This window comes from Pelmatolapia mariae, linkage group LG4 (genome assembly GCF_036321145.2).
Source record: "Pelmatolapia mariae isolate MD_Pm_ZW linkage group LG4, Pm_UMD_F_2, whole genome shotgun sequence".
In the NCBI taxonomy this organism is placed as follows: domain Eukaryota; kingdom Metazoa; phylum Chordata; class Actinopteri; order Cichliformes; family Cichlidae; genus Pelmatolapia; species Pelmatolapia mariae.
This window is the reverse complement of record NC_086230.1, coordinates 19,172,767-19,196,205: the sequence shown is the minus strand read 5'-3', so window position 1 is coordinate 19,196,205 and position 23,439 is coordinate 19,172,767. Positions and strand designations below refer to the sequence as shown.

Sequence of the window (23,439 nt, the reverse complement as noted above, 5' to 3'; positions counted from 1 at the left end):
ATCTCTATACGTGTCGAACTTTTTGAACCAATAGAATTCCTTGGTAGGCGGGACTTGATAGTACTGCCTCTGGGCCGAAGCCTGTCATTCCCGGGCGGATCGTTTGTTGTCAAGATGGAGTTCTTACTTGGAAATCCGTACAGTACTCCCGTGGGCCAGTGTATAGGTACGTTAGACCTGAAATTATTTTTTAAAGGCTTGCCGCTTCCTTCACCCAACGTACTTTAAATGTGGGCCATCATATATTGTTTACTACTGGGCTCAAAGGTGGAAATAGCGAGCTAACGGGTGTCATCGTAGCAAACGTCATCTGCCTGGAATGGGCTCTCAGCTAATGTTAGCCAGCTAACCCATAACTTAGTCCGATGTAATCACAAGAAATGCATTAAGTTGAATAACCATGCATATGTGTAGATACTGATTGCAGCTTAAGAAGATCAAATCAGGTTAACTGAAATTGACGCTATTGTATTGACATGACTTAAAGTGTCTTCAAGAGAGACCCAGATAACTTCCATATTTCCTTAGTTTCTGAACAATAGTTGACCAAACTGTGCGGTCAGCCTGGAGGTTCCCCCCCCCCCCCCCAATCTCGATAAGGTGTGGTGCTTTTTCTCCCCAGGGGGGACATATACGTGAGCTGCAGCATCCCTTTGGTGTAGTTGCATCAATATTTGCATTTTCCTTTTTCAAAGCAAGCTGAGATTCATAATAGTTGGTACCAAGGCCTGACCATGCCTTTATAACTGACAATGAACCGGCTACTGATAACAGCTGTTTTATGAAGTATAAAGATAAGAATTTATGTTTACTTGAAGAATGTGAAAGTAGGAGTGTACTGTAGGTGCCATAGGTACATTGAACTTTACTTTTTTTCGCCGTTTTTGTGAAATAGAATTAATGCTTTGGCAAACTCCTGCAAAACAGATGTGTTCCAGACTTTTAATTTCTCCCACTGCTTGTTTGTGCTTGCCTTTGAGTCAGAATTGTCAGAATTACTCATGTTTTTACTTTCTGCAGAGCCATATAGTGCTTTAATCAAGCTCTCGACTGGGCAGAACCAGATGCATTTTTGTTTTTGCATGCAGCATGTCTTGGACCCCCACCCCCCCTTCCATCACAGAATTGGCCGTGTCTCCTGCCAGATCTCTCCGGTTGAGTTGCTGCACTGTTTGGGGCTTGACACCCAGCTGTCATTTGCAGCGGTAGTGATCTGTACACCTCAGTGGAGGGGCAAAGTATCATCTTACCAGACACAAAGGGAACGTGAGAGTTCAAGCCTGACAGTGGAGATGTGTGGTAAATCTAATTGCTGTAAGAGCCTGATGCATTACCACAATTTGTGTCCATATTTAATAAAGACAACCAACCTTTGGCAGCTGTTACTATGACCGTGGCACATGTATGAGAGGAAATGAATCGAATAATATCAAGAAAAGCGCATGGGACAAATAGCAAATATGTGAGAGTGGAGACAACGAAAGGCCGGAATTAAAGAAGAGTCTTAAAAGTTCACATTGTAGCCAGTGAAGGACTTTGTGGCTTTGTTGCCAAGTGCATGGCACAGCTTGCCTCTGTTAAAGCCATGTGATCGACTGGCTTCACTTGTGTGGTGTCACTTCTCAGGGCCGGGGTGGGGGCTTTGACACAACACCGTGAATTAATGCACTTAGTAGGCATTTAACTCCATTAGTAGACTCATGTTCAGTGTCCTTACAGTGTGTGTCACACGAATAGATCGGAGTTTTAGGGGGGGGGGGCGTCCCTTCCTTCTATCCTCTGCTGCCCGTGCTTTGCCCTGCCACAACATGACAATCCACTTGAGGAGATTACATGGGTTATCCCAGAAGAAGTAGCTGGTTAAATCTTTCAAACTCATGCTCTGGATGCTGTAGACTCAGAAGGTGGACTCAGAGGTGTTTTTAAGTGTTATTCATGTTTGAATTCACTGCATGCCTTTTTATTTTTGTAGATAAGTGGGTTTGTTGAAGCTGCCCAGCCTGTGAAACGTTGATTTGAGAGGGGAGTTAAAGCATGAATAAGTCATGGTTTTGAGGCATGTCCAGTGGTTGCATGGCCCTGTGAGACCCCTGGCTCTGGCATGACATCCTTCTAAGGGCCTCTGAGCTTCCCGCAGAGGAACATCTCCTGTCTACACTCAGGACTCATCTAATGACGATCTATGCAGTCAGAACCTGTATCGTATTTTGCTTCAGTAGAAAATCTTTTTTCTTTTTTAAAAATTTTGCTCTAAGTCTCTGTGTTTCTATAAAACGGCAGCTTCCACAGACATGATGGATGGATTTGGAGGGCCGCTGAGGAAGAAGGAGATGGAGCGGGGAACAGTGATGACTGCAGAGCCAGTTCATCTTTGTCAGCTTTTACAGTCTGGCTTCCCTTATTTCCTCCTTGTAGCCAAAATGCTATTAAATGAAAGGGTGGAGTGTGAAGGCGAGAGCAGGTCGTTGGAACTTCTGTTTTTCTGGATGTTGTAATAGTTAAAACTGAGTACACAGCTGGATCACTCACTGTCAGTCAGTGTGGCTTTCCCTCTGAGATCTCGGCTTTCCACTTCCCAAATGACTTCTTGGCTCTTTGCAGTTAATTTACTGGAGTTGGAGGCTTTGGAGGAGCATGTGTTTGGCAAAATTTTATAGCATGTTTGGGTTTACCGTGACAGCTGGAAACTGCAGTGTGTGAAAATGAAATAGAATGGTAGTCTCATGATTACGGACCCAAGACTTCATCCAAACCTCTTCTTACAAAAATTACTCTTCCGTTTGGCTATACAATGGCTTGCAAAAGTATTCGGCCCCCTTGAACTTTTCCACATTTTGTCACATTACAGCCACAAACATGAATCAATTTTATTGGAATTCCACGTGAAAGACCAATACAAAGTGGTGTACACGTGAGAAGTGGAACGAAAATCATACATGATTCCAAACATTTTTTACAAATAAATAACTGCAAAGTGGGGTGTGCGTAATTATTCAGCCCTCTGAGTCAATACTTTGTAGAACCACCTTTTGCTGCAGTTACAGCTGCCAGTCTTTTAGGGTATGTCTCTACCAGCTTTGCACATCTAGAGACTGAAATCCTTGCCCATTCTTCTTTGCAAAACAGCTCCAGCTCAGTCAGATTAGATGGACAGCAGTTTGTGAACAGCAGTTTTCAGATCTTGCCACAGATTCTCGATTGGATTTAGATCTGGACTTTGACTGGGCCATCCTAACACATGGATATGTTTTGTTTGAAACCATTCCATTGTTGCCCTGGCTTTATGTTTAGGGTCGTTGTCCTGCTGGAAGGTGAACCTCTGCCCCAGTCTCAAGTCTTTTGCAGACTCCAAGAGGTTTCCTTCCAAGATTGCCCTGTATTTGGCTCCATCCATCTTCCCATCAACTCTGGCCAGCTTCCCTGTCCCTGCTGAAGAGAAGCACCCCCAGAGCATGATGCTGCCACCACCATATTTGACAGTGGGGATGGTGTGTTCAGAGTGATGTGCAGTGTTAGTTTTCCGCCACACATAGCGTTTTGCATTTTGGCCAAAAAGTTCCATTTTGGTCTCATTCGACCAGAGCACCTTCTTCCACATGTTTGCTGTGTCCCCCACATGGCTTGTGGCAAACTGCAAACGGGACTTCTTATGGTTTTCTGATAACAATGGCTTTCTTCTTCCCACTCTTCCATAAAGGCCAACGTTGTGCAGTGCACGACTAATAGTTGTCCTATGGACAGATTCCCCCACCTGAGCTGTAGATCTCTGCAGCTCGTCCAGAGTCACCATGGGCCTCTTGGCTGCATTTCTGATCAGCGCTCTCCTTGTTCGGCCTGTGACTTTAGGTGGACGGCCTTGTCTTGGTAGGTTTACAGTTGTGCCATACTCCTTCCATTTCTGAATGATCGTTTGAACAGTGCTCCGTGGGATGTTCAAGGCTTGGGAAATCTTTTTGTAGCCTAAGCCTGCTTTAAATTTCTCAATAACTTTATCCCTGACCTGTCTGGTGTGTTCTTTGGACTTCATGGTGTTGTTGCTCCCAATATTCTCTTAGACAACCTCTAAGGCCGTCACAGAGCAGCTGTATTTGTACTGTCATTAGATTACACACAGGTGCACTCTATTTAGTCATTAGCACTCATCAGGCAATGTCTATGGGCAACTGACTGCACTCAGACCAAAGGGGGCTGAATAATTACGCACACCCCACTTTGCAGTTATTTATTTGTAAAAAATGTTTGGAATCATGTATGATTTTCGTTCCACTTCTCACGTGTACACCACTTTGTATTGGTCTTTCACGTGGAATTCCAATAAAATTGATTCATGTTTGTGGCTGTAATGTGACAAAATGTGGAAAAGTTCAAGGGGGCCGAATACTTTTGCAAGCCACTGTATTTATGGCAGTTTCTTGCACAGAGTGCCCACATCTCAAAAAGGGAACTTAATAGCTTTTTCATCTGTATTTATAATTGCAAAAGCAAACAGTTAAAAGTAGTACTGAGTTAAATCTGGTCACATTTTCCATTGGTCTATTTATTATTTCAGTAATCTATGTTTCTACTGACACATATGAGCCATGAGCTCTGGGTAGTGAATGAAAGAATGAGATTGCAGCCTTGAGGTGACTGTAGTAATGATTTAGCACTACATGAATGAAATTGAATTGAATGCATACAACCAAGGTGGCTGGGGGTAGGTTAAGCAGCATGGTCATTCGGGAGGGGCTCAGGATATGGCCTACTTCCACTCATTGCAAGAAGCCAGTTGAGGTGCTTTGGCAATCTGACTAGGATGCCTTGTGGAGGGTGAGGTCTTTCAAGCATGGGAGGAGGCTCCAATGCAGAACCAGGACATGTTGGAGAGATTGTATCTCTCAGCTGGCTTGGAAACCCTCAGACGAACTGGAGGAGGTTTCCCTGGGGGAGGAATGTCTAGACTGCTGCCTTGTGACAGATCCAGATAAGCAATCAAAGATTGATGGATGGATTGAAGGCTGGATGGATAAATCTGCGACCACATGCTGGCTTATTTACACAAGTGTGCTTGTGATGTTATGTAAATGAGGGGTTGCTTTAATCAGTGTGCTTTAGCTTGAGAACAACTGAGCCTGGCTAAAATGCAGCACCATGGTAACACATGAGACAGCTGGCGTTGTGCAAACCATGGATTTTTCTATCAAAAGTAACATTTCCTTCAGTGCAAGCCCCAGCGCTGGTTAATGTCCACAACTTATTATTCAGCAATAGTCACATTTTGTGTCGTTGCACAACTGAGTCTGAACTTATTGTATGTACTGATGTGTCTCTTGTCATAAGTGGTAACTGATTTTAACTGACATCCTAACAATCATAATTTGTGTCACTCAAACCTTGCCTTTTGCATAGACCGTACACTGCAGTGAGCTAATTAACATAACAGTTGAACTCTTTGTGTTTTCCTCCAGAGAGGGCAACAGATGGAGGCCTACAGAATGAGGACTGGACCCTCAACATGGAGATCTGCGATATCATAAATGAAACCGATGAAGGGTAAGCTCGTTCATTATTATTATTAGGTTATAATTTGCTTTATCAAGTGGGATTAGCAAGGGTATTTAACCCAAAATGACTCAAGTTCCTGCTGTGGTTTGTAATGAAACATTCATTGTTTTATCACACAGTGGCTAACTGAGAGGCTCGAGCAAATAATACACTGCCCACTGTTCTTTGCTGACAGACACTCTACTACACATGGCCTTTTGTTTCTTTAGGTATGACTGACCAACTGTCTTACTGTCTGAATGAATGAATGAGTGAATGAATGAATAGATTCTCATGTCAGCCTCCCACACTGAAAAATGCCCAGCCTGCACTTGGTGAACAAATCTCCAAAATTATATAGATTTGCCGACATAAAACCAGATGATTGGCATTTATTTATTGAGCTTATACAAATCTGAGTTTATTATTACTAACATGGAAAGCTTTATCCTAGCATGGAGAAATTCAGTTAGACCTTTGGCCACAAATAAGTAAATCTGAATGACTGTTTTAATCAGAATGCACTAATAATATTGTTATTATTGGGTTCTGCATTGCATAATATAATGATTATAACTGCCATGCAGTAAAGCCCATAATATCAGAATTAATTACCACAAAACACTGGCTCGTAGTTAATGTACAAGGTGTGATCAGAAAATTCCAGGATTCCCCAAAAAAGCTGAAACCATACTTACTAACCGCATTTACATTTTTGACAAGCTTCCCCTCATGGTTGTCTCTCATTCAGCTAAAGAGAACTCATTTTCTTATTCAAGAAACCGGTTTGTTATAATTTGAGGTTTACTTCTACTGCTTTACAGTTTTATTTGCTGTGTTCATAAAGGGACAGACATGGTTAACTCTGTAGCGTACAATTGTCGGGTAGCATTTAAATGAAGCTCAAATGGTACTAAGGAAGGCACTAAGAAAATATATCCCCCACACCATTACACACATTACGGTTGATACAAGGGAGGATGGATCCACTCTTTCATGTTGTTTATGCCAAATTCTGACCATACCATCTGAATGTCATAGCAGAAATTGAGGCTCATCAGACCAGGCGGTGTTTTTTCCAGTCCTTTGTTGTCCCAATTTTGCTGAGCCTGTGTGAATTGTAGCCTCAATTTCCTGTTCTTAGCCGACAGGAGTGGCACCTGGTGTACTATTCTGCTGCAGAAGCTTATCTGCTTTTTGGTTCGAAACATGTGTTCAGAAATGATGTTTTACGTACCTTAGTTGTAACGAGGCATTTTCACCCAGAAGACTGAAACTCACTGGATATTTTCTCTGTTTCAGACCATTCTATGTATTCACTAAAGATGGCTATGTGGGAAAATCGCATTAGTAATACTCAGATCAGCCTGTCTGTCACCAACAACATTGCCACGTTCAATGTTGCGTAAATCACCTTTCTTCCCCATTTAGTGGTTAAAAAAAATAATTCAGGGAGGGCATAGAAAATGGTGATGACAGTACTTTTATGAAACAGTTGAAAAGACCATTTTGAAGGGTTTATTGGCCTAATATAAATAGAAAAACTTTTTTGTACTTTTTTTTTTAACAGAACAGTTTGATTACATGTCTTATCTCAGGAAAAAGTCTTAACCTGTTACAGACATTGATGCATGATAATCAGACACTTCCATTTTCTGTTAAATAGCAAAATGTATTTTTTGTGGAAGAATATGTACTCTTTTTTTGCTTCCCCTTTTACTTTATTTTTTACATTCTTCATGCCTACACACACTCATTGTCTTGACATGCGACACAGGGGCCCTCTGGGTCACACTTGCAGAAAAACAGAAGGCATGAGAGAGGGAGTTCAGCTTCACAGAACTTATTGTCTTCAAGATGTTCAGCTAGATAGATCGAGTCTCCTTAATTCCAGAGTTTGAAATGCAGCACAAACATTTGTGCGACGTTTTAACACATGCTAATGTGTGCATTTAATTATGAAAGTTTGACAGCAGATGGTAAGGACTAAATCAAGATATAGCGAAAATACATGTACAGGAAACAACAGGGAACTGTAGAGAGAATCAGAAATGCTGGGTAGATTATATTCACTAAACTCAGTCATGTGCAGAGGGCTGTCTGGGGACCATATATATATATATATATATATATATATATATAAATATAAAACTTTATGCTTCCCACCATTTCTCTCTGTTTCAGCTCCTTCACTGTAAATGTACTGTAGCTCAGTAGGTAGTCCATAAAAGCGTACCGTCTCATATGCAATGAAGATGGACAATGTTAGGCCGACAGCCAATCTGAACTCTGCATGCATGGACAGCTTTTGATCTTGCTGTGGGACAGACTTACAGTATAGTCACACAGAGAGAAAAGAGTGAGACAGATGGTGTGACAGTACTTCTCTGTTTTAGTCAAATAGTTATGCTGACGGACTTGAATCGCATCTGTTATTGTGGCACACAGGAGAGTTTATTCCAGTGACGTTACGCTCACTATAAGCAGAGGGTACTGTGTGCAGCTGTAACTTTTCTGCTGTTCCTGTCTAGGCCAAAAGATGCTATGCGGGCACTGAAGAAGAGACTAAGTGGCAACAAGAACTACAGAGAAGTTATGCTCGCACTAACCGTAAGTTCATACTTCTTCTTGGAACTATATTGCAAAACTAGGAATAAAGTCACTGAATATATGAGCAAGGCACTGGTAGACAAAAATGACTCACTGGGCCATGCCCATGGTGTTGATGCTTTTCAGTGTGTAGGCTTTTAATGTCACATTAAAGGGAAAACACTACTGATCTTGTGCTCCTGGTCATTTTATTCTGCTGTGTCTCCTCTGCCTTCCACTGCATGGCCTGTGTTTTTCTGCCTCTTCTTTCCATTTGTTTACAGTGGCCATGCCCTTTGAGCTGTCTTTATGTCCTCCCACATCTTTGATAGCTCTGCTAGTTGGAAGGCCCTATGTGCAGCAAAATACTGACTAAGTCTGCCTTTTCTCTGTTGCTCCCCACACACATAAACTTTTTTTAAGCATCTTTCAAGCATCTTTGTTTAATCCTCTCTCTTCCTGTAGGTATTGGAGACATGTGTGAAGAACTGTGGTCACAGGTTTCATGTCCAGGTGGCCAACAGAGATTTTATTGATGGTGTTTTGGTAAAGATCATCTCCCCCAAAGCCAACCCCCCAACGATCGTACAAGACAAAGTGCTGTCTCTTATACAGGTATTGGAGCGCTCTCGGTATTTGCTGTTTTTAATGATAAAATTCTTTTGCTACATATTTTCTTTCTTTGTCTTTTTTTTTTTTTTTCCTTTTACCAACACACTCCATTGCAGAATTTTAAATCAGGTGGGCACAACATGTGCCACTTCACATGTGTTGCACAACAGCTTCAGCCTTTTGTGATTTTATCTGGTTACCTGAGGTCACCTCAGCCAACAGATGGTGTTCTCCATTTCTCTTTTTGCACTCCCTTAAATATTAATAGGAACGTTTTGAAGGAGATCCTGTGGATAGCCTTCTTGTAGAGATATTTGGCTAATTAAAAAAAGAAGAAGAAGAAATTCCCTAAGCATTGGAGCAAAATAATGTCCATACTAGTAATGTTACGTGCTTTCATTCAGTTTTTGTTTGTTTTTTAAAATTTTAGTTGGTTTTATTAATACCAAGAATTGAGAGCATACTAAATAATTTGTCTGTGTTTTGACAGGCCTGGGCAGATGCCTTCAGGAGTAGTCCTGATCTAACTGGGGTGGTGCATATTTATGAGGAACTGAAGAGGAAAGGTGTTGAGTTCCCAATGGCAGACCTGGATGCACTGTCTCCAATTCACACACCACAGAGGGTAGGGAAGAAATACACAAATACATTCATTCACTTTTTTGGGTACGCTTTTTTTTAGTGCTGGGTTGTACCAATGTTTGCCTTCAGAGCTGCTTTAATTCTTCATAGCATAAATTCAACAAGGTGCTGGAAACGTTCTTCATACATTTTTGTTCATGTGGACATCACAGCATCACACAGTTGCTGCAAATTTGTCAGCTGCACATCCACGATGGGAATCTCCTGTTTCATGTTGTTTATCCCAAATGCTGACCCTACCATCTGAATGTTCCAACAGAAACTGAGAAGGGGCAACATTTTTCCAATCTTATGTTGTCTAATTTTGGTGAGCCCATTCAAACTGTAGCATCACTGCTCTTCTGTTATTGTAGACCATCAATTTCATGTTTAAATGTACTCTGTGTTCAGAGATGCTTATGGTTATCTGAGTTAGTGTTGCCTTCCTATCAGATCAAAGCAGTGTGGTCATTGTCCTCTGACCTCTAACATCTGCGAGGCGTCTATTTTCATCCAGAGAACTGACGCTTGCTGGATATTTTCTCTTTCAGACCATTCTCTGTAAACGCCGGACTTAGTAGATAAGCTGTTTCTGAAATACTCAGACCATCTTGTCTGGTACCAACAACCGTGTCAAATTCAAGGTCAATTAAATCACTTTTCTTCCCCATTCTGATGCTCGGTTTGAACTTTAGCAGGTCGTCTTGACCATCCCTTCTTGGATTTAATGTCTGAGTTGAGTTCCTGCCACTGACCGATCTGTTATTTGTGTTAATAAGCCATTGAACAGATGCACCTAGTAAACTGGCCTAGAGTTTTGCTTTTTGGGGTTTTTGTTTGTTTGTTAATTTTATTTATTTATGTATTTATTTTTATCATAGGGCACACCAGAGGTAGATCCAGCCATGGTCAAGTACCTTGCCCCAACCTCACCTGATCCCACGACTCCTAAACCTGCCTCACCCGTTCCCCCTGCCACACAGGCCCCTGAAATTCCCAACCCCATCACAGCAACTCCTGAACAGGTGAGGGACACCAACCTTTGTTCAGCTAAATTAATTCACACAGCATTTTTTAAGTCTGTAATTTAAAAAAAAGAAAGAAAAAAAGCTTTATTCAGTGTTTAGTGAGTTTAAAACTTAAGTACAGTTTCAACTTACACTGCTGTGCCGCTGATACCAAATTAGTCCAAATGTTTTTCATTGACCTTTGATTAGGGATGGGTATCGTTTAGGTTTTATCCGATACCGGTGCGAAACCGGTACTTTTGAAACGGTGCCGGTGCTTAAACGGTGCTCAAACCGGTGCTTAAAGAATGGAGAACACAAAATTGGTCCAAAAACCTCTCATGTTCAGCTGTTTATTTTGTAAAAAGATAACAATGTTAGCCTTTTCTGCAGCTATAGGGCATATATGGTATCACTCTTGGCTGGAAGCAGTGCTTAATCAATGGAAAAAACACAAACTTTGTCCAAAAACCTCTCATGTTTAACTGTTTTTTTGTAAAAAGATAACAATGTTAGCCTTTTCTGCAGCTATAGGGCATATATGGTATCACTCTTGGCTGGAAGCAGTGCTTAAACAATGGAAAAAACACAAAATTGATCCAAAAACCTCTCATGTTTAACTGTTTTCCACTTTTTCTTTGGTCATTTTAACCTTTTTGGCCAGGGTGAAGGGAGTATCTGCCGTCAAACAAGAAGACAGCCGCATGTAGCTATGATGATGTTTGCTAGTTCACCTTACATGCATTAATGTAATAACGTGGTTAGCCTATTCAACGTAAATTACACACGAACAACATTAAGCTACTCACCCAGAGAAGAACGGCGGCTGCTGCCATCATCATCCGTCATCATTTCTGCTACACTGGAAGGGCTAGGGGCCAGGACTCTACTCTTCGGGTTTTTGGGGGATGTTGCTAACTCCGGGTCCGATAACAGGCACCACACCCGCAGTAGATGTGCTCGGTGTGAGGTCTCGCAGCAAGCTATCAAATACGGCGCATTTCTCGGCTTTTAAAACAACGCTATGCATCGCCAGGTGTTTCATCGGATTTGAGGTGTTACCTCCTTTGCACAGTATCACTGTATCAGCTTAAAGCACTTGTTGCAGGCTGCTGAGTTTGTATCTTTTGCTGTGAAGTACAGCCAGACTTTTGACCCTTTTGCCTTGGGCATTTTTAATCTGTAGCTCTGCTCTAAAAGAACGTACATACCTGGACCCGCCTACTATCCTCGGAAACGTAAAATGATTGGCTAGAATCGAAAGTGTATCACAGCTCAGGAAAAAAAAGCACCGAAATAAAGCACCGAAATGTGCGCTGCTTTTCGGTCTGGTTACTACCGTTTATGTCAGAACCGGTGCCATCATGGCACCGGACACCGGTACCCATCCCTACCTTTGATCTTGTGTTCTTTCAGATTGCCCGGCTGCGTAGTGAGCTGGACGTAGTGCGAGGAAACGTCAAAGTCATGTCAGAGATGCTAACCGAGATGGTCCCAGGTCAGGAAGAGGCTTCTGACCTAGAACTGCTTCAGGTTAGATTAATACACTATGAATTTCATTATAATGCATTCAGTAGTTGCCTGTGTTGTGTACAACTTCATTGTAGTTAAAAAGAACAAAAATCCAAACAAAATAAAGCCCAACTTGGCATCAATTTAATTCAATTCTTAATGCATATCAGAAGACATTTGCCATTCTGAAGCACAAGTCTTTAAAGATCACAGATTTTTCTGTCACATTCTTTCTTATCAGAAGATTTAATATAGGCTCCTGTGAATTCTTCTCTTTATATACACCCCCATGCATGATGTGCATTCAGAAAGCCAAATTCTTTCCAACACTGCTTTTAACTGTCAAGTGTTGTAATTTTGTGCAGCCACCAGGGGGAGTTATGGGTTAAGTTTTCTTGCTAACCTGCCAAGGGCCATTTTTCTGTGGTAAAATTCCTTAAACTGGCAATTAAGCAGGTCAAATCGCAAAATTTTCTCATGCAAGCTCATGCAGATTTTAATCTTTGAAGGCCAAAAACCCCTCAGGTATTTGTATCGGCTCCAAGTATCTGACCCCGGGCTAAAGAGCCTGTGCCAGTGTAATTGTTATGTAGTACCTGACTCACTTTGCTATTTATTTCAGGTAATGTAGAGAAAACTGTAACAGAATTTAGTTTAGCAAATATTTTTGACTTGCTTAAAACTAAAAGCCTTTTGTATTATATTTATAGAATCCTCCCCACCCATTCGTGAGTCATAAATAAGCAGCATAACTGTTTATGTACTGGCAAATGGAGTGGTTTATAGAGGGTTTTTTGAGTCATCAGTAGACAGACAAACACACACTTGACTGTCTGAGTATGTGTCAGCTTGTCAGTTTCTCTGCAGCTCACTTTTTCTCAAATTGATTTATAACTTAATGTATTGATCAATCTGTTCATGTGACACTCTGTCAAGGAGCTGAACAGAACATGCCGAGCTATGCAGCAGAGAGTGGTTGAGCTGATTTCGCGCGTCTCTAATGAGGAAGTGACCGAGGAGCTCCTACACGCAAATGATGACCTCAACAACATTTTCCTCCGATACGAGAGGTGAATTCAATCAAACTTTATTCGTGTCACAAAAAGAAATACTTGTTTGTGTATTTTGGTTACTACCTCAATCACTAGTGCTTGTTAGTTTTTGCTTTTCTGGTTTGGCAAGCTCTCGAGCACAATTTTAAAGATGAATCTCTAGATATCATTAGACCTAAGCTTATCAGGTTTTCTTAAAAAAGAAAAACCTGCATGACACAGATGGCGATATAACAGGTCAAACGGACTCACTGTAGTTCATAAGGTTACATAAGTGGGTCAGATCAGTTAAGATAACTGAATCATTATGAATCAAGATTTGCGATTGTCCAAATATTGCACAATAAAGCACTGTGCATTGTTTATGTGCTCTGTGGGCTCTAAATGCTAAAACTTTTCTTTCATCGTGTTTGTGTTAAAAGAGCGTTTAAGCTCAGAGAGCATGTGGCAAAGTGTTAATTGTTTTGTTTTTGTTTTTTTTCATGTTGCTCACAGGTATGAGAGGTACAGGTCAGGTAGAGCTGCACAGAACAATGGGGTGAGTACCATCAACAAAGACTAGAAACAAAGAACAGAGGCCTAATGGCTGAAATTGCATGTTTTCTTTTTGCACGTATCATTATTATATTCTTTTTTCACATTTCACTACATATACCTTTGCCTAACATTATGGATGCTGTGAGAGATGATTCAAACATTATCTGAACTAATAATCCCCCTCAACTGTTTACCATAGCAGCATTCATTTGTAATGCAAGTGGAATGCATTTTAGTGCTTTGTAAAACTGAACAAGCTGAGCGCTGCCAAACTTCCATTAAAAAGTGCACATTTGCCAGTTTGAGACATTTGCCAATGGACTGGGCCATCTCTCACTACATCCCACATAGCTGTTTGTGTTTGCAGCTTGTTGATCTTTCTGTGTGCTCTGTCTGTTTGTGTTGTGGCTAGCTGATGGAGGCAAGTATAACACCACGACCACATTCAGTCCAAGCCAGTGTGCTGGGATGAACTGAGTGATGACTGTCAAAACGTCTGTTATATGAATCTCGTGTTTAGAGCCTTGTGATGTGTGAACACTGGTTCTACTGTTTGAAACTAGATGTTTTATTCCCTTCCCTCCACCTTTCATGGTGTTCCTTCTCACACATCTGTAATCTATTGCAGCTGTTTATTCAGCTCCATTATTGCTCCTTTGCATAGCTGCCAATCCATGACTGCTGGTTTAGGGTGTTGTCTGAAATTGTGTAGCATTTCTGTAGCTAGAAGCATTTCTTCTGATTTTAAAAAAAGGGGAAAAAATAATAATTTAATCTTTTACTTGGTGTCACAAATGCTGCATAGTTGTATTGTTTTATATTTGTAGTTAACGAGTATATTTCACTTGCTCTCCTCTATTCAGATGTTAACTGAAGCCACAGAGGACAACCTGATAGACCTGGGCCCAGGATCCCCAGCTGTGGTAACACCCAGGATCACGTCCAGCCCTCCACCTAGCTCCACTGTTGGAGCCACGGCTTCTCCTGCCCGCAACCCCACTGCAGCATCCCTATCCAGTGCTCTAGCTGGACTTGGTAAGAATAAAACATAATGAAATCTATTTTTTAGGATAATAAAACGTGCACAAGAAGCACCTTTATATTGTTGTAAAATTTAAATTTTCCTATTAATCCATTCGAGATCCATACAGACAAAGTAAAAGCATGTTTTTAGAAATTGTTGGAGCTTCCTGTCCTCTCGAATCCCTGCAGACCTTTGCTGGTTCTTACATGACAAAAGTTAAATTTGTAGCTAATTGTTTTTAACTAATTGCAGTAAAATTCACTGAAGTGTTGTGGTTCAACCTTAGAGGGATTACCTCTTATATTTTGTGCAGTAATATATGGTAATTACACATTGCCAAACTGGAGTGGTGTAACAGAAGTCTGGTCTATAATTAGGAAGTCTTAAACTTTGCTGCATTAATTTTAAATTCATTTCTCTGTGCCACTTCTTTCATCCTCTTTCATTTTACTTTAATCCTTGCCCTTCTCCATGTTCTGCTGTCTCCTGCCACCCTCTTGATCCAGATGTAGGCTCAGAAAGCGCGAGTGGCACCCCGTCGTCTCAATCGGCCCAGAACCCGGACGACTTTGACATGTTCGCACAGACCAGGGGGAGCTCTCTGGCTGAACAGCGCAAAAAGTAGGTCTACATTTAATTTAGCTCCCTTAATGTAATTTATTTGGATAAATAGCTATTTATAATGTGCTCACTACATTTCTGAAATGCTTGATATCCGGTTCTATTTCCTGGAGTGCCTTTTGAATTCCTATGGGGACAGACTGGATGTTAATCTGGTATTTTCTCCCTGCAGCTAGTTTATTGTGTTACTTTTGGCTACTCAGTGTGAATAAATAAGTATTTTTGCCCATTTTTTTCCGCTACGTGAATGTTACTGTTTTTTTGCTTATGCAAGTTGTGAACGAAGGGGTCCACTGGGGTATGTTTTGGCTCAAGGGTCTATGCCATGAATCGACAAAATCCCTGGTTTGGACAGAACTGAAGACTTTGTTGCACTTTATTCTTCTCTTTCTTAAGAAGAAATGTCTTGCTTGTCTTCTCTTTGGACAGAGATGATATTAAAAAAAGCTGTCAGACATCATCTTTGCTCCTAATTTTTTTTATATACAGCTTAATTCTTCTTAATCTGTTTCTGGTTTTGTACACAGTGTAAAATATGAAGACCCTCAGGCTCTGGGTGGCCTGGCCTCTGCTTTGGGTGTTAGACAACAGAATACAGGAGGGGTGAGTACAAATAAGCATGGTTGACGTGCTTTTTTTGCTCTCTGCATGTGATGGCTTGGAACACTGAATACTTTACAGTGACATTTGTCCTGATGCAGTGCTTCTTGAACTTTGACCAAACAGAGGCTTAAGGTTTTCTCATTTCTGAATACTTAAAATATAGTGGTGTTGTCTATGGTGTCTATGCCAGTCATAAACATATAAATGAGTTTTATATACAGAAGATGGGAGCGAAGTCTAACTGGGAGTTTTTATACTGTATCTGAACCACTGGTACTTTTTAGCCATTAGTGTCAGCACTTCTCCCAGTTATTAAAAAAACATGCATTTAGGTTTCTCATTCTTCAAAGCAGATGTCTTTCTTCTTCCTTTAGTCTGCTCATCTCTAAAGTCAGTGCTCACAGAAACTCAAAATCACTGACTAGCTTCAAGATTTTTAGTCGTTCTCTCTGAGCAAACATTGCAGTATATTTGCTTGGCTATCTCTAGGTACACACACACACATACACAAAAAGGTGGCACCATTCTTTAGTTGCCTTAGGTGATTTATTCCTTGTTTAGAACATATACTTCAATGAGTTTTAAATCTCTTCTTTTTTCCTTCTTTATTTTCCTCATTTTCATCTTTATGCAGTGATCCTTTGCCATTTTCTTATGTTGGCCTCATTTATTCCCTCCTCTCTCAGTCGTCTTTTGCACATTTGACTTCTTCTCTGTCTCTCTCTCTGCACTTTGTGCTATGCTGTGGTGGTGGGGCCTTTCTTCTTTTGTGTAAGGTGTTATTCTGTTGTTGATTCAGCTGAGGGTTAAAGGGGATGATAACCCAGCAGATCAGGAGCTGCCCATAGACAGCTGGCTTATTACCCAAGGAATGGTGAGGACTCTATCCACAGTGTGTCCTCCTACCCCTCCCTCATGTCCACTTCACGTCAGCCTCCTCCAGCATTGTCCATCATCCTCATGAGCTGCGCTTCATTTTCAGCCTCATCTCACCTTTTTCCCAAATCCTCCCAACAGTCCTACTTCCAAGTGGCTTTTCCTTCTAAGAACATCCATGTCCATGCCTAGTTTAGATATTGTACTGTAGTCTTGGGCAATATGTCATTACAGATATTTAAACTAGGGCTTATTTTGGAATCTGCTTCTTCTGAGTTACACTTACAGTCATGATAAAAAGAAAACACACCCTCTTTCAGCTGGAAGTTTTTACATAACAGGCCATAAAAAAACAACTAGTTCTTAGCAAGTCTTAAAATGAGGTAAATACAGCCTCAAGTACAAAACATGGCATATTACACCGTGTCACTTTCCAGGAAATTCAGCTCTTGGTCAGACTGTGCAATGCTCAGGGAAATTGCAAAAAACTCACGAGCTACAGGCCTCAGTTAGCATGTTAAATCCATTAGAAAAAGACTGAACAAGTGTGGCTTATAGTAGAAAGTGTCTTCTTTCTAAAAAGAACATGCAGCAGCGTGTTTGTAAAACTGCATTTGAATAAACCACAAAACTTCTGCAACAATGTCCTTTGGACTGATGACACCAAGGTGGAGATATTTGGGTATAATTCAAAGTGCCGAACAGCATATCAACAAAAACGCCTCAAATAAAGTGTCAAGCACAGTGGTGGAGTGGTGAGGATTTGGGTTTGTTTTGCAGCCACAGGATATAAACACCTTGCAGTCACTTTTCTAGAGTCAAATATGAGGACAACAACTAAAAGCTTGGCCCAAATTGGGTCATGCAACTGCACAATGATCCTAAACACAGCAGTAGATCTACAAGAAAATGACTGAAAAAGAATGGCGTGGGCACCCAAGTTTGTGAATTCGATAACTCAAGAACAAGGTGACGTAGGATTTTCAAACTGATTTTCAGCGACTTTGACCTCAAAGTCAGAGTAAGCTTTCTGAATACAATAACTTGAGAACAAAGCAATGTAGGATTTTGAAATTGATAGCATCTCCACCAGGAGGCTGAGGGAGGAGTAGCACTGGCGGTTGTTAAATTTAAATTTAAATCAAATTTAATCATTTTAGAACATGCTAAGAATCAGATGATTTTTTTTTGTTTGTTTTTTATTATAACCTTGTGTATAAAACCATAAAATTGACAAAGGGGTACTTTCTTTTTACCCTGACTATAGCTCCCAAATTGGTTGGCATATTAATACAGAATTGTTTATCCATACTGCCCACCTCTATTGTACTCTGTTGACTCAAGCGTTAAAGACTATACTCATTACTGGTGCTCACATTAACCCCTCCATGGATGTTAAAATGAGGCTGATGGGTCACTAGGAACTTTGACCGAGCTCCATCATCATTTAACAGTCATTCACTAAAAAAGCGGAGGAGTACAGACGCTCCTGCTACACAGCAAAATCCAATCAGCGAGTCCAAGTACTCATGAAATATCAGCCAAGCATAAGAGAATTATCAAAAGTGATTGTGGTTTGCTGTGTAGTGGTGAGTATTTTGTCAGTTGTCCTCTAATGGTCTGTGGATCTTAGATATTATACAGTTCACTATAACCTCACATTCTAACACATAAACAAACTAACAGATGAAGCAGTAGATGTAGAAGAAGCTGATATGTTGATTTTATAAATGTTCAGCACAATGTTATACACTTTGAAGTTATATCAGTGTTATTGTTGTGAGTCATAATGAGGACAGACTTCTTTTTGTGCTCTTTTTCTATTTTTTCCTCCCCTTGTTCACACAGCTGCATGCATTTTTTCACTGCCACTCTGCCTTGGCCAATCTTTTGATATGCATAACCTGTGATCTCACAAGGAAACCCCACCAGTGTTTTTCTAGTATCTGTAAAGGCCTTAGGAAATGGGTTTTGTTCTCTCTAGTTAACTTTGAAACTGGGCGATGGTCTTTAAGTTTGTCAAAATAGATGAAATTAATGTTGGAGACTTTAATTTTTAAAGGGTTCAAGTAACTTTAAAACAATTTACCAGTTACTCCTCAGAGGAGGTTTCTTGAGTCACAGTTAAAGTTCACTTTCCCCTCCTCCTGTAATGCCTCAAACTCCTTAATCACTCTGATTATTTGGTGCTCACACAACCTTGAACACAAATGGACACCATCCAGTCTGACATGGCTTCCATCACCAGTGTCACTACATGCCATGCAGCAATGCTCATGCTCTGTGCGCCCTGTGTTTTTGAGTGTGTGTGTGGGTGGGTGTGCAGGGTTGCCGTGCCTCTCGACAGTCCCTGTGCTTTCAGCCTTTCCCAACCAATCAATCTCTTAATCACGTTCAAGCGATTTGCTAATTAACTAATGATGCGGAATAATTAGCACGGCTGTGTGTGACATTAGTCGGCAGCTGTTAAGCCATGTCAGCAGTACAGAGTTAATGAGAACAATACACAGGCCGGGAAGTCCTCTTCTTATACAGAGGAGTGCTCGGCAGCAGGTCGTTGCACATGATAAAACAATAATGGCACAGAATCAAGAGAGGTTGAGTGTGTCTTTCAAGCATTTTTTTTATTATTATTATTGTTTTTCTTTTTATCTTTTCTCCTGAGCCTCTGGTGATTCTTGTTTTTGTGTGTGTGCGTGTGTTACGTTGTTTTTGTTGTCGTGTGGCTTTGTTGCTACCCCTCGTTGTTGTCCATGGCTTTGCTCCATAGATCCCAGTATCGCAGTCCTCTGTCATGGATGACATAGAGGAGTGGCTCTGTACTGACGTGGTGAGATTTTAATTTTTCTTTTTTTTTTTTAACCTTGATTAATATTTTTGTTTTTCTACCCTCTCTTTCTCCCTCTTTTCCACCCTTAAAGCACTTTTCATCCAACCATTTCTTATAACTGCATACATGTGACCTTGGTTTTCTTTTTACTTAAAATCTTTACCTTAATCATTCACCTTAATCATTTCCAGCAATCACTTACATAACTGTTTGCCATGAGGTGAGACATATGTGGAAACAGTGCTAATGATAATTAACCTAAAGCAGCTGCAATGGTCTTCTTTAACTTGTGCATGTGGTGGTTGTGGTGGGGCTCGAGAAGGTTTCTCGTTGTGGAAAATGTGGGGAGGATGCATGACAGACGGATCCTTCATGAGCCACTCTGTTTGGAGTTTGTGGGAACTTTACAGGCAGCTGACTTGTGCCGCTTGTGTTGTCGATTTTACACTCACATTAATTAACTCCGTTCTTGATAGTTTTCTATAGAAATTTGTGTCTTATGTCATGTTTTTTCTTCTTCTTCTTAATAGAAAGGTGATGCTGCTGAAGAAGGGGTAACTAGTGAAGGTATAGTCAGTTAATTCACACCTATGGGTGTGTTCTGTTAGCTCAAATGTGTGTGGGAATGATTGAGAGTCTTAACACTGTGACCCTCAGCTTCCATGTTTCTGACAAATCAATTTGTTTCTTTCAGAATTTGATAAGTTCCTGGAGGAGCGAGCTAAGGCTGTAGACACTCTGCCATCTCCCCCAGGACCTAACCCTGCTAACCTCTCCCACCCCGCCCGTGCCCCGAGTGGCTCCCATAAGAAGACTGAACGGACGGAAGATGCCCTCTTTGCCTTGTAGACTGTTCTCAGATGACCTCGGTTTCTCTCCAGGGCATCTAAAGGTCTTGGCCCAAAATGACCCCACCCGCCACCCTCCAAAACAATCCTCCTAGTCCCATTTCATTGCTGACTGGCATTGGTGTAGCAAGTGATCTCCACCTCCTTGTTGTTATCTTGCCAGAGTGTTGCTCTAACCATCAGAGGTCCAACAAGTTTACTGCGCATTACTGCGTTATGTTTTACTGTATATGGATGTATTAATCTGTCAGTGTGGGATGTACTGCTCGCAGCCCCGCATCTCATTCCATAACACGCCACCAAAGGAGGACAACTTCACTTAACTGTCATGTGGTTTAAAAATGTGACACCTGACCGCGAGATTACTGGGAAATTTCTCTGAAGGTCTACTCACAGAGTCAGTATGGAAGCATTTAATTAGGAGTATATTGTGTTATTTTACTACATTTCGGCTAAATGCTTATTTATGCATAAATTGTTTTTTTTGTGTTATATACTGATCGATCAGTGCATTTGTTAAGAGTTGTAGATTTCTAGTTATGCTTAATACTGAGATATGCGTGGCAGGGCAGCGCCTCTTATTACCCAGTTTGCTTAAGGCACTGTAATGAACAGTTTCATGTTAGCAGGCTAATTTTGCAAACTAGGATTATAATATTAGCTAATCTCTTTAAAATGTGTATGCCAGCATTCCTCTAACCAAAGGGAATTAAGAATAATAAAAATCAAAAAATGTACTAGTTAGGATTCACTCTTATCTCGTATCTATTTCAGATAGCTAAGGGGAAGGAAGATGCTCATTGAAAAGCTACAAGAAGTTAATGTAGAAAAGTGCCGCAAACTGCAAACACTTTAAGCCATTCCAAAGAATATTGATGCTTTAATGACCAACTAGTTCTTCATTTTACCAATCGAAAAATAGTGACATTCACATGCTCAAAATAAGTTGCTGTATTGTCAAAATGTTCCTTCCCCCTCCCCCCGCCGCGTTAATGTCTGTGCACTTTGAAGCAAAAAAAAAAAAAAAATCTGTATTTTGTCCTTTTGTGTTTACAAGATGCTTACTATTTTTCTAGGGGATGGGAAATGATCTTAAGAATGAGTTCATTTTGCACATAACTTTTCTAACTATGTAATTAGTGCGCTTGTTTGCCTAACAAGTGGATAGATGGACCATTGGACTGTTGGAAATTACATAAAGATGCAACACAGAAATAAAGATTTAAATAATAATGTCAGCTTAGCACTGGCATCATAATCATCTACAAGACAAGTGTGCTGTGGTAACAGATGTATTCACACAGGCAAATCTTCACATACTCCATAGTATTTAATCAATATACCTCAAAATACAGAAACGGTGGTTTCTGTAAAAAATCTATTGAAATCTATTGGCTCATAATAATATCAGGAACACTGAAAGTATTATTTTGTTTCCCCCTTCTGTATTTTTATAATTCATGGTTAAAAAACAACAAAAAAGGGAAACGAACAACTGATGTTTTTGAGGCCGAGGTTGAAACGTGCGGGAAGCAAGCATGATTTTACTTTCTTTGATTTCGTGCAGTCAAACACATTACACTTTATTTCCTGTGCATTTTCAACCTGCTATGATTAATCTGCTCTCATTGGAGCTGCTGCCAAGCATTTCTATGACCGACTGATTTCAGCAGAGTTGCTCTGCCGAGAAAGGTTTTGTCTTTGATCCGAGGCAAAATAGAAAACCCGTCTTATTTGCAGCTCTTTTTCCAGTTCATTTTAACACTGCTCTGCACTTCAAAAAGATTTTCTTTTTCTCCTTTCAGTCCATTTAAGACCAAAAGCCTTGTTAATCAGAGGCAGCCCATTTGCACCTCAGTTGTAAAGCTTCTTGCTAACATAGATGCAAAGGTGACATTAAAAATGTATTTGTGTAATCAATGTATTTTAGATTAAAATAATAATAATAATAATAATGAGCTTTAATTTTCTTTCATGCTGTATGGTTACACTTGGTTTTGAGGGTTTATTATCATTGCCAGATAACAGATATAAAAACATCTACCATGCAAGTTGAACAAGGACGATTACTAAAAATGTAACAGGAGATTCTTTAAAGGGAACTTTGACAGTTTTCTGTGTTTGTGTGTTCTGTAACTTTGCATCTGTAACAGAGTGTATTGTGTTAACTTGCTCTTATGAAGCTTAAGTCCTGGTTGCAACATGTATTCCTCTAAATTCTGGCTATCTTTAAAGTGGTAACTGAATGTCTTTAATACCCGCGAAGCGGGATATTTAAGCTTGTGTTTTGTGGACATGGAATTGAGGCTTGTTTTCTATCGGTGGGTGCTCCATGTCTCTCTGGCTGTGCCGTCTGCTGCCATTACTAATGGTCAGATTTGTATTTGACCTAATGCACGTATGTAACTGCCCAATAAAGACACTAGCAGTGTGTGACCTCTACCTCATAACTGTTTGTGGTTATTTTACACTAAGGGGATCTGTGACTAGTCTCTCTTTTCTTATGTACATGCTGATGCAACCCAGGCTCAATCTTGTACTGTATTGGTCATTCATTGTGAAATGAGCCTTTCACCCTCTCACATGTGGTTGTTTATGGACATTTGCACAACATAGATCCTTAAAAGAATCATTTTTCCTTCGTTTACCTGAGGACCAAGACTAGCCAACTTTACAAACTCCGGCAAACACACAGACAAGACTTATTGTTACACACTTGACCACCAACCATGCTGGACTTTATATAATCTTACCAAACTTTACTGACAACTTAGCAGTGCTACTCTAGGTCACTGACCTATTTTCCTACAATACCGTTGTGGGGTTCTACTTTTGTGTTACTATAACAGTGCGTTAAAGATAGACGTTGTGAAAGATTGTGTTTCAAATGAAGTCTTAGGGATACAACAACAAACGAACAAAAACACCCGCATTGCCTGTTTTTACGTTACTAATTATTATAGGAGAGAGAAAAAATGTAATGTAAACCACCATTACGAAGAGTTGCAGGAACTGTTTTTGTTAAAATACATGTGCTCAGTTTTTATTTCCTCCTGGCTACATGTAGTTGTGCAGTTTATTTTCTTCCTGCTGTGCCTGCTTCCATCATTCCAGGAGCGAAACACATGATGTAATCGCTAGACCCAAAGATACAACGTCAGATCACCCCACTCTGATTCTGAGC

At 40.5% G+C, this 23,439-nt stretch overlaps 1 protein-coding gene across 5 annotated transcripts; it reads left to right on the top strand.

Annotated features, from left to right (window-relative positions):
• Window positions 1-69: 69 nt before the first annotated feature.
• On the top strand, window positions 70-22,697 carry LOC134626177 (TOM1-like protein 2). 5 transcript variants are annotated; one of them, XM_063471748.1, is made up of 16 exons: window positions 70-166; window positions 5,448-5,532; window positions 8,055-8,133; window positions 8,578-8,727; window positions 9,215-9,349; window positions 10,227-10,370; window positions 11,769-11,885; window positions 12,801-12,934; window positions 13,412-13,454; window positions 14,317-14,488; window positions 14,984-15,098; window positions 15,626-15,701; window positions 16,501-16,575; window positions 19,348-19,407; window positions 19,938-19,974; window positions 20,102-22,697. In XM_063471748.1, exons 1-16 carry the CDS (start codon window positions 115-117, stop codon window positions 20,254-20,256), a joined length of 1,629 nt encoding a protein of 542 aa, XP_063327818.1. In that variant the 5' UTR covers window positions 70-114; the 3' UTR covers window positions 20,257-22,697. The 5 variants fall into 5 exon arrangements, 4 of the variants coding, with proteins under 4 accessions (XP_063327818.1, XP_063327820.1, XP_063327819.1 ...); XR_010093807.1 differs by lacking the exon at window positions 20,102-22,697 and having other exon boundaries at window positions 19,243-19,407; XM_063471750.1 differs by lacking the exon at window positions 16,501-16,575.
• Window positions 22,698-23,439: the final 742 nt, after the last annotated feature.

Bases quoted from the DNA above. Each gene is read 5' to 3' on its own strand.
- LOC134626177 (XM_063471748.1), top strand. From the start codon at position 115: ATGGAGTTCTTACTTGGAAATCCGTACAGTACTCCCGTGGGCCAGTGT. The intron at 11,886-12,800 runs GTTAGATTAATA...CACTCTGTCAAG, and splicing joins CTGACCTAGAACTGCTTCAG to GAGCTGAACAGAACATGCCG. The intron at 13,455-14,316 runs GTGAGTACCATC...TCCTCTATTCAG, and splicing joins GAGCTGCACAGAACAATGGG to ATGTTAACTGAAGCCACAGA.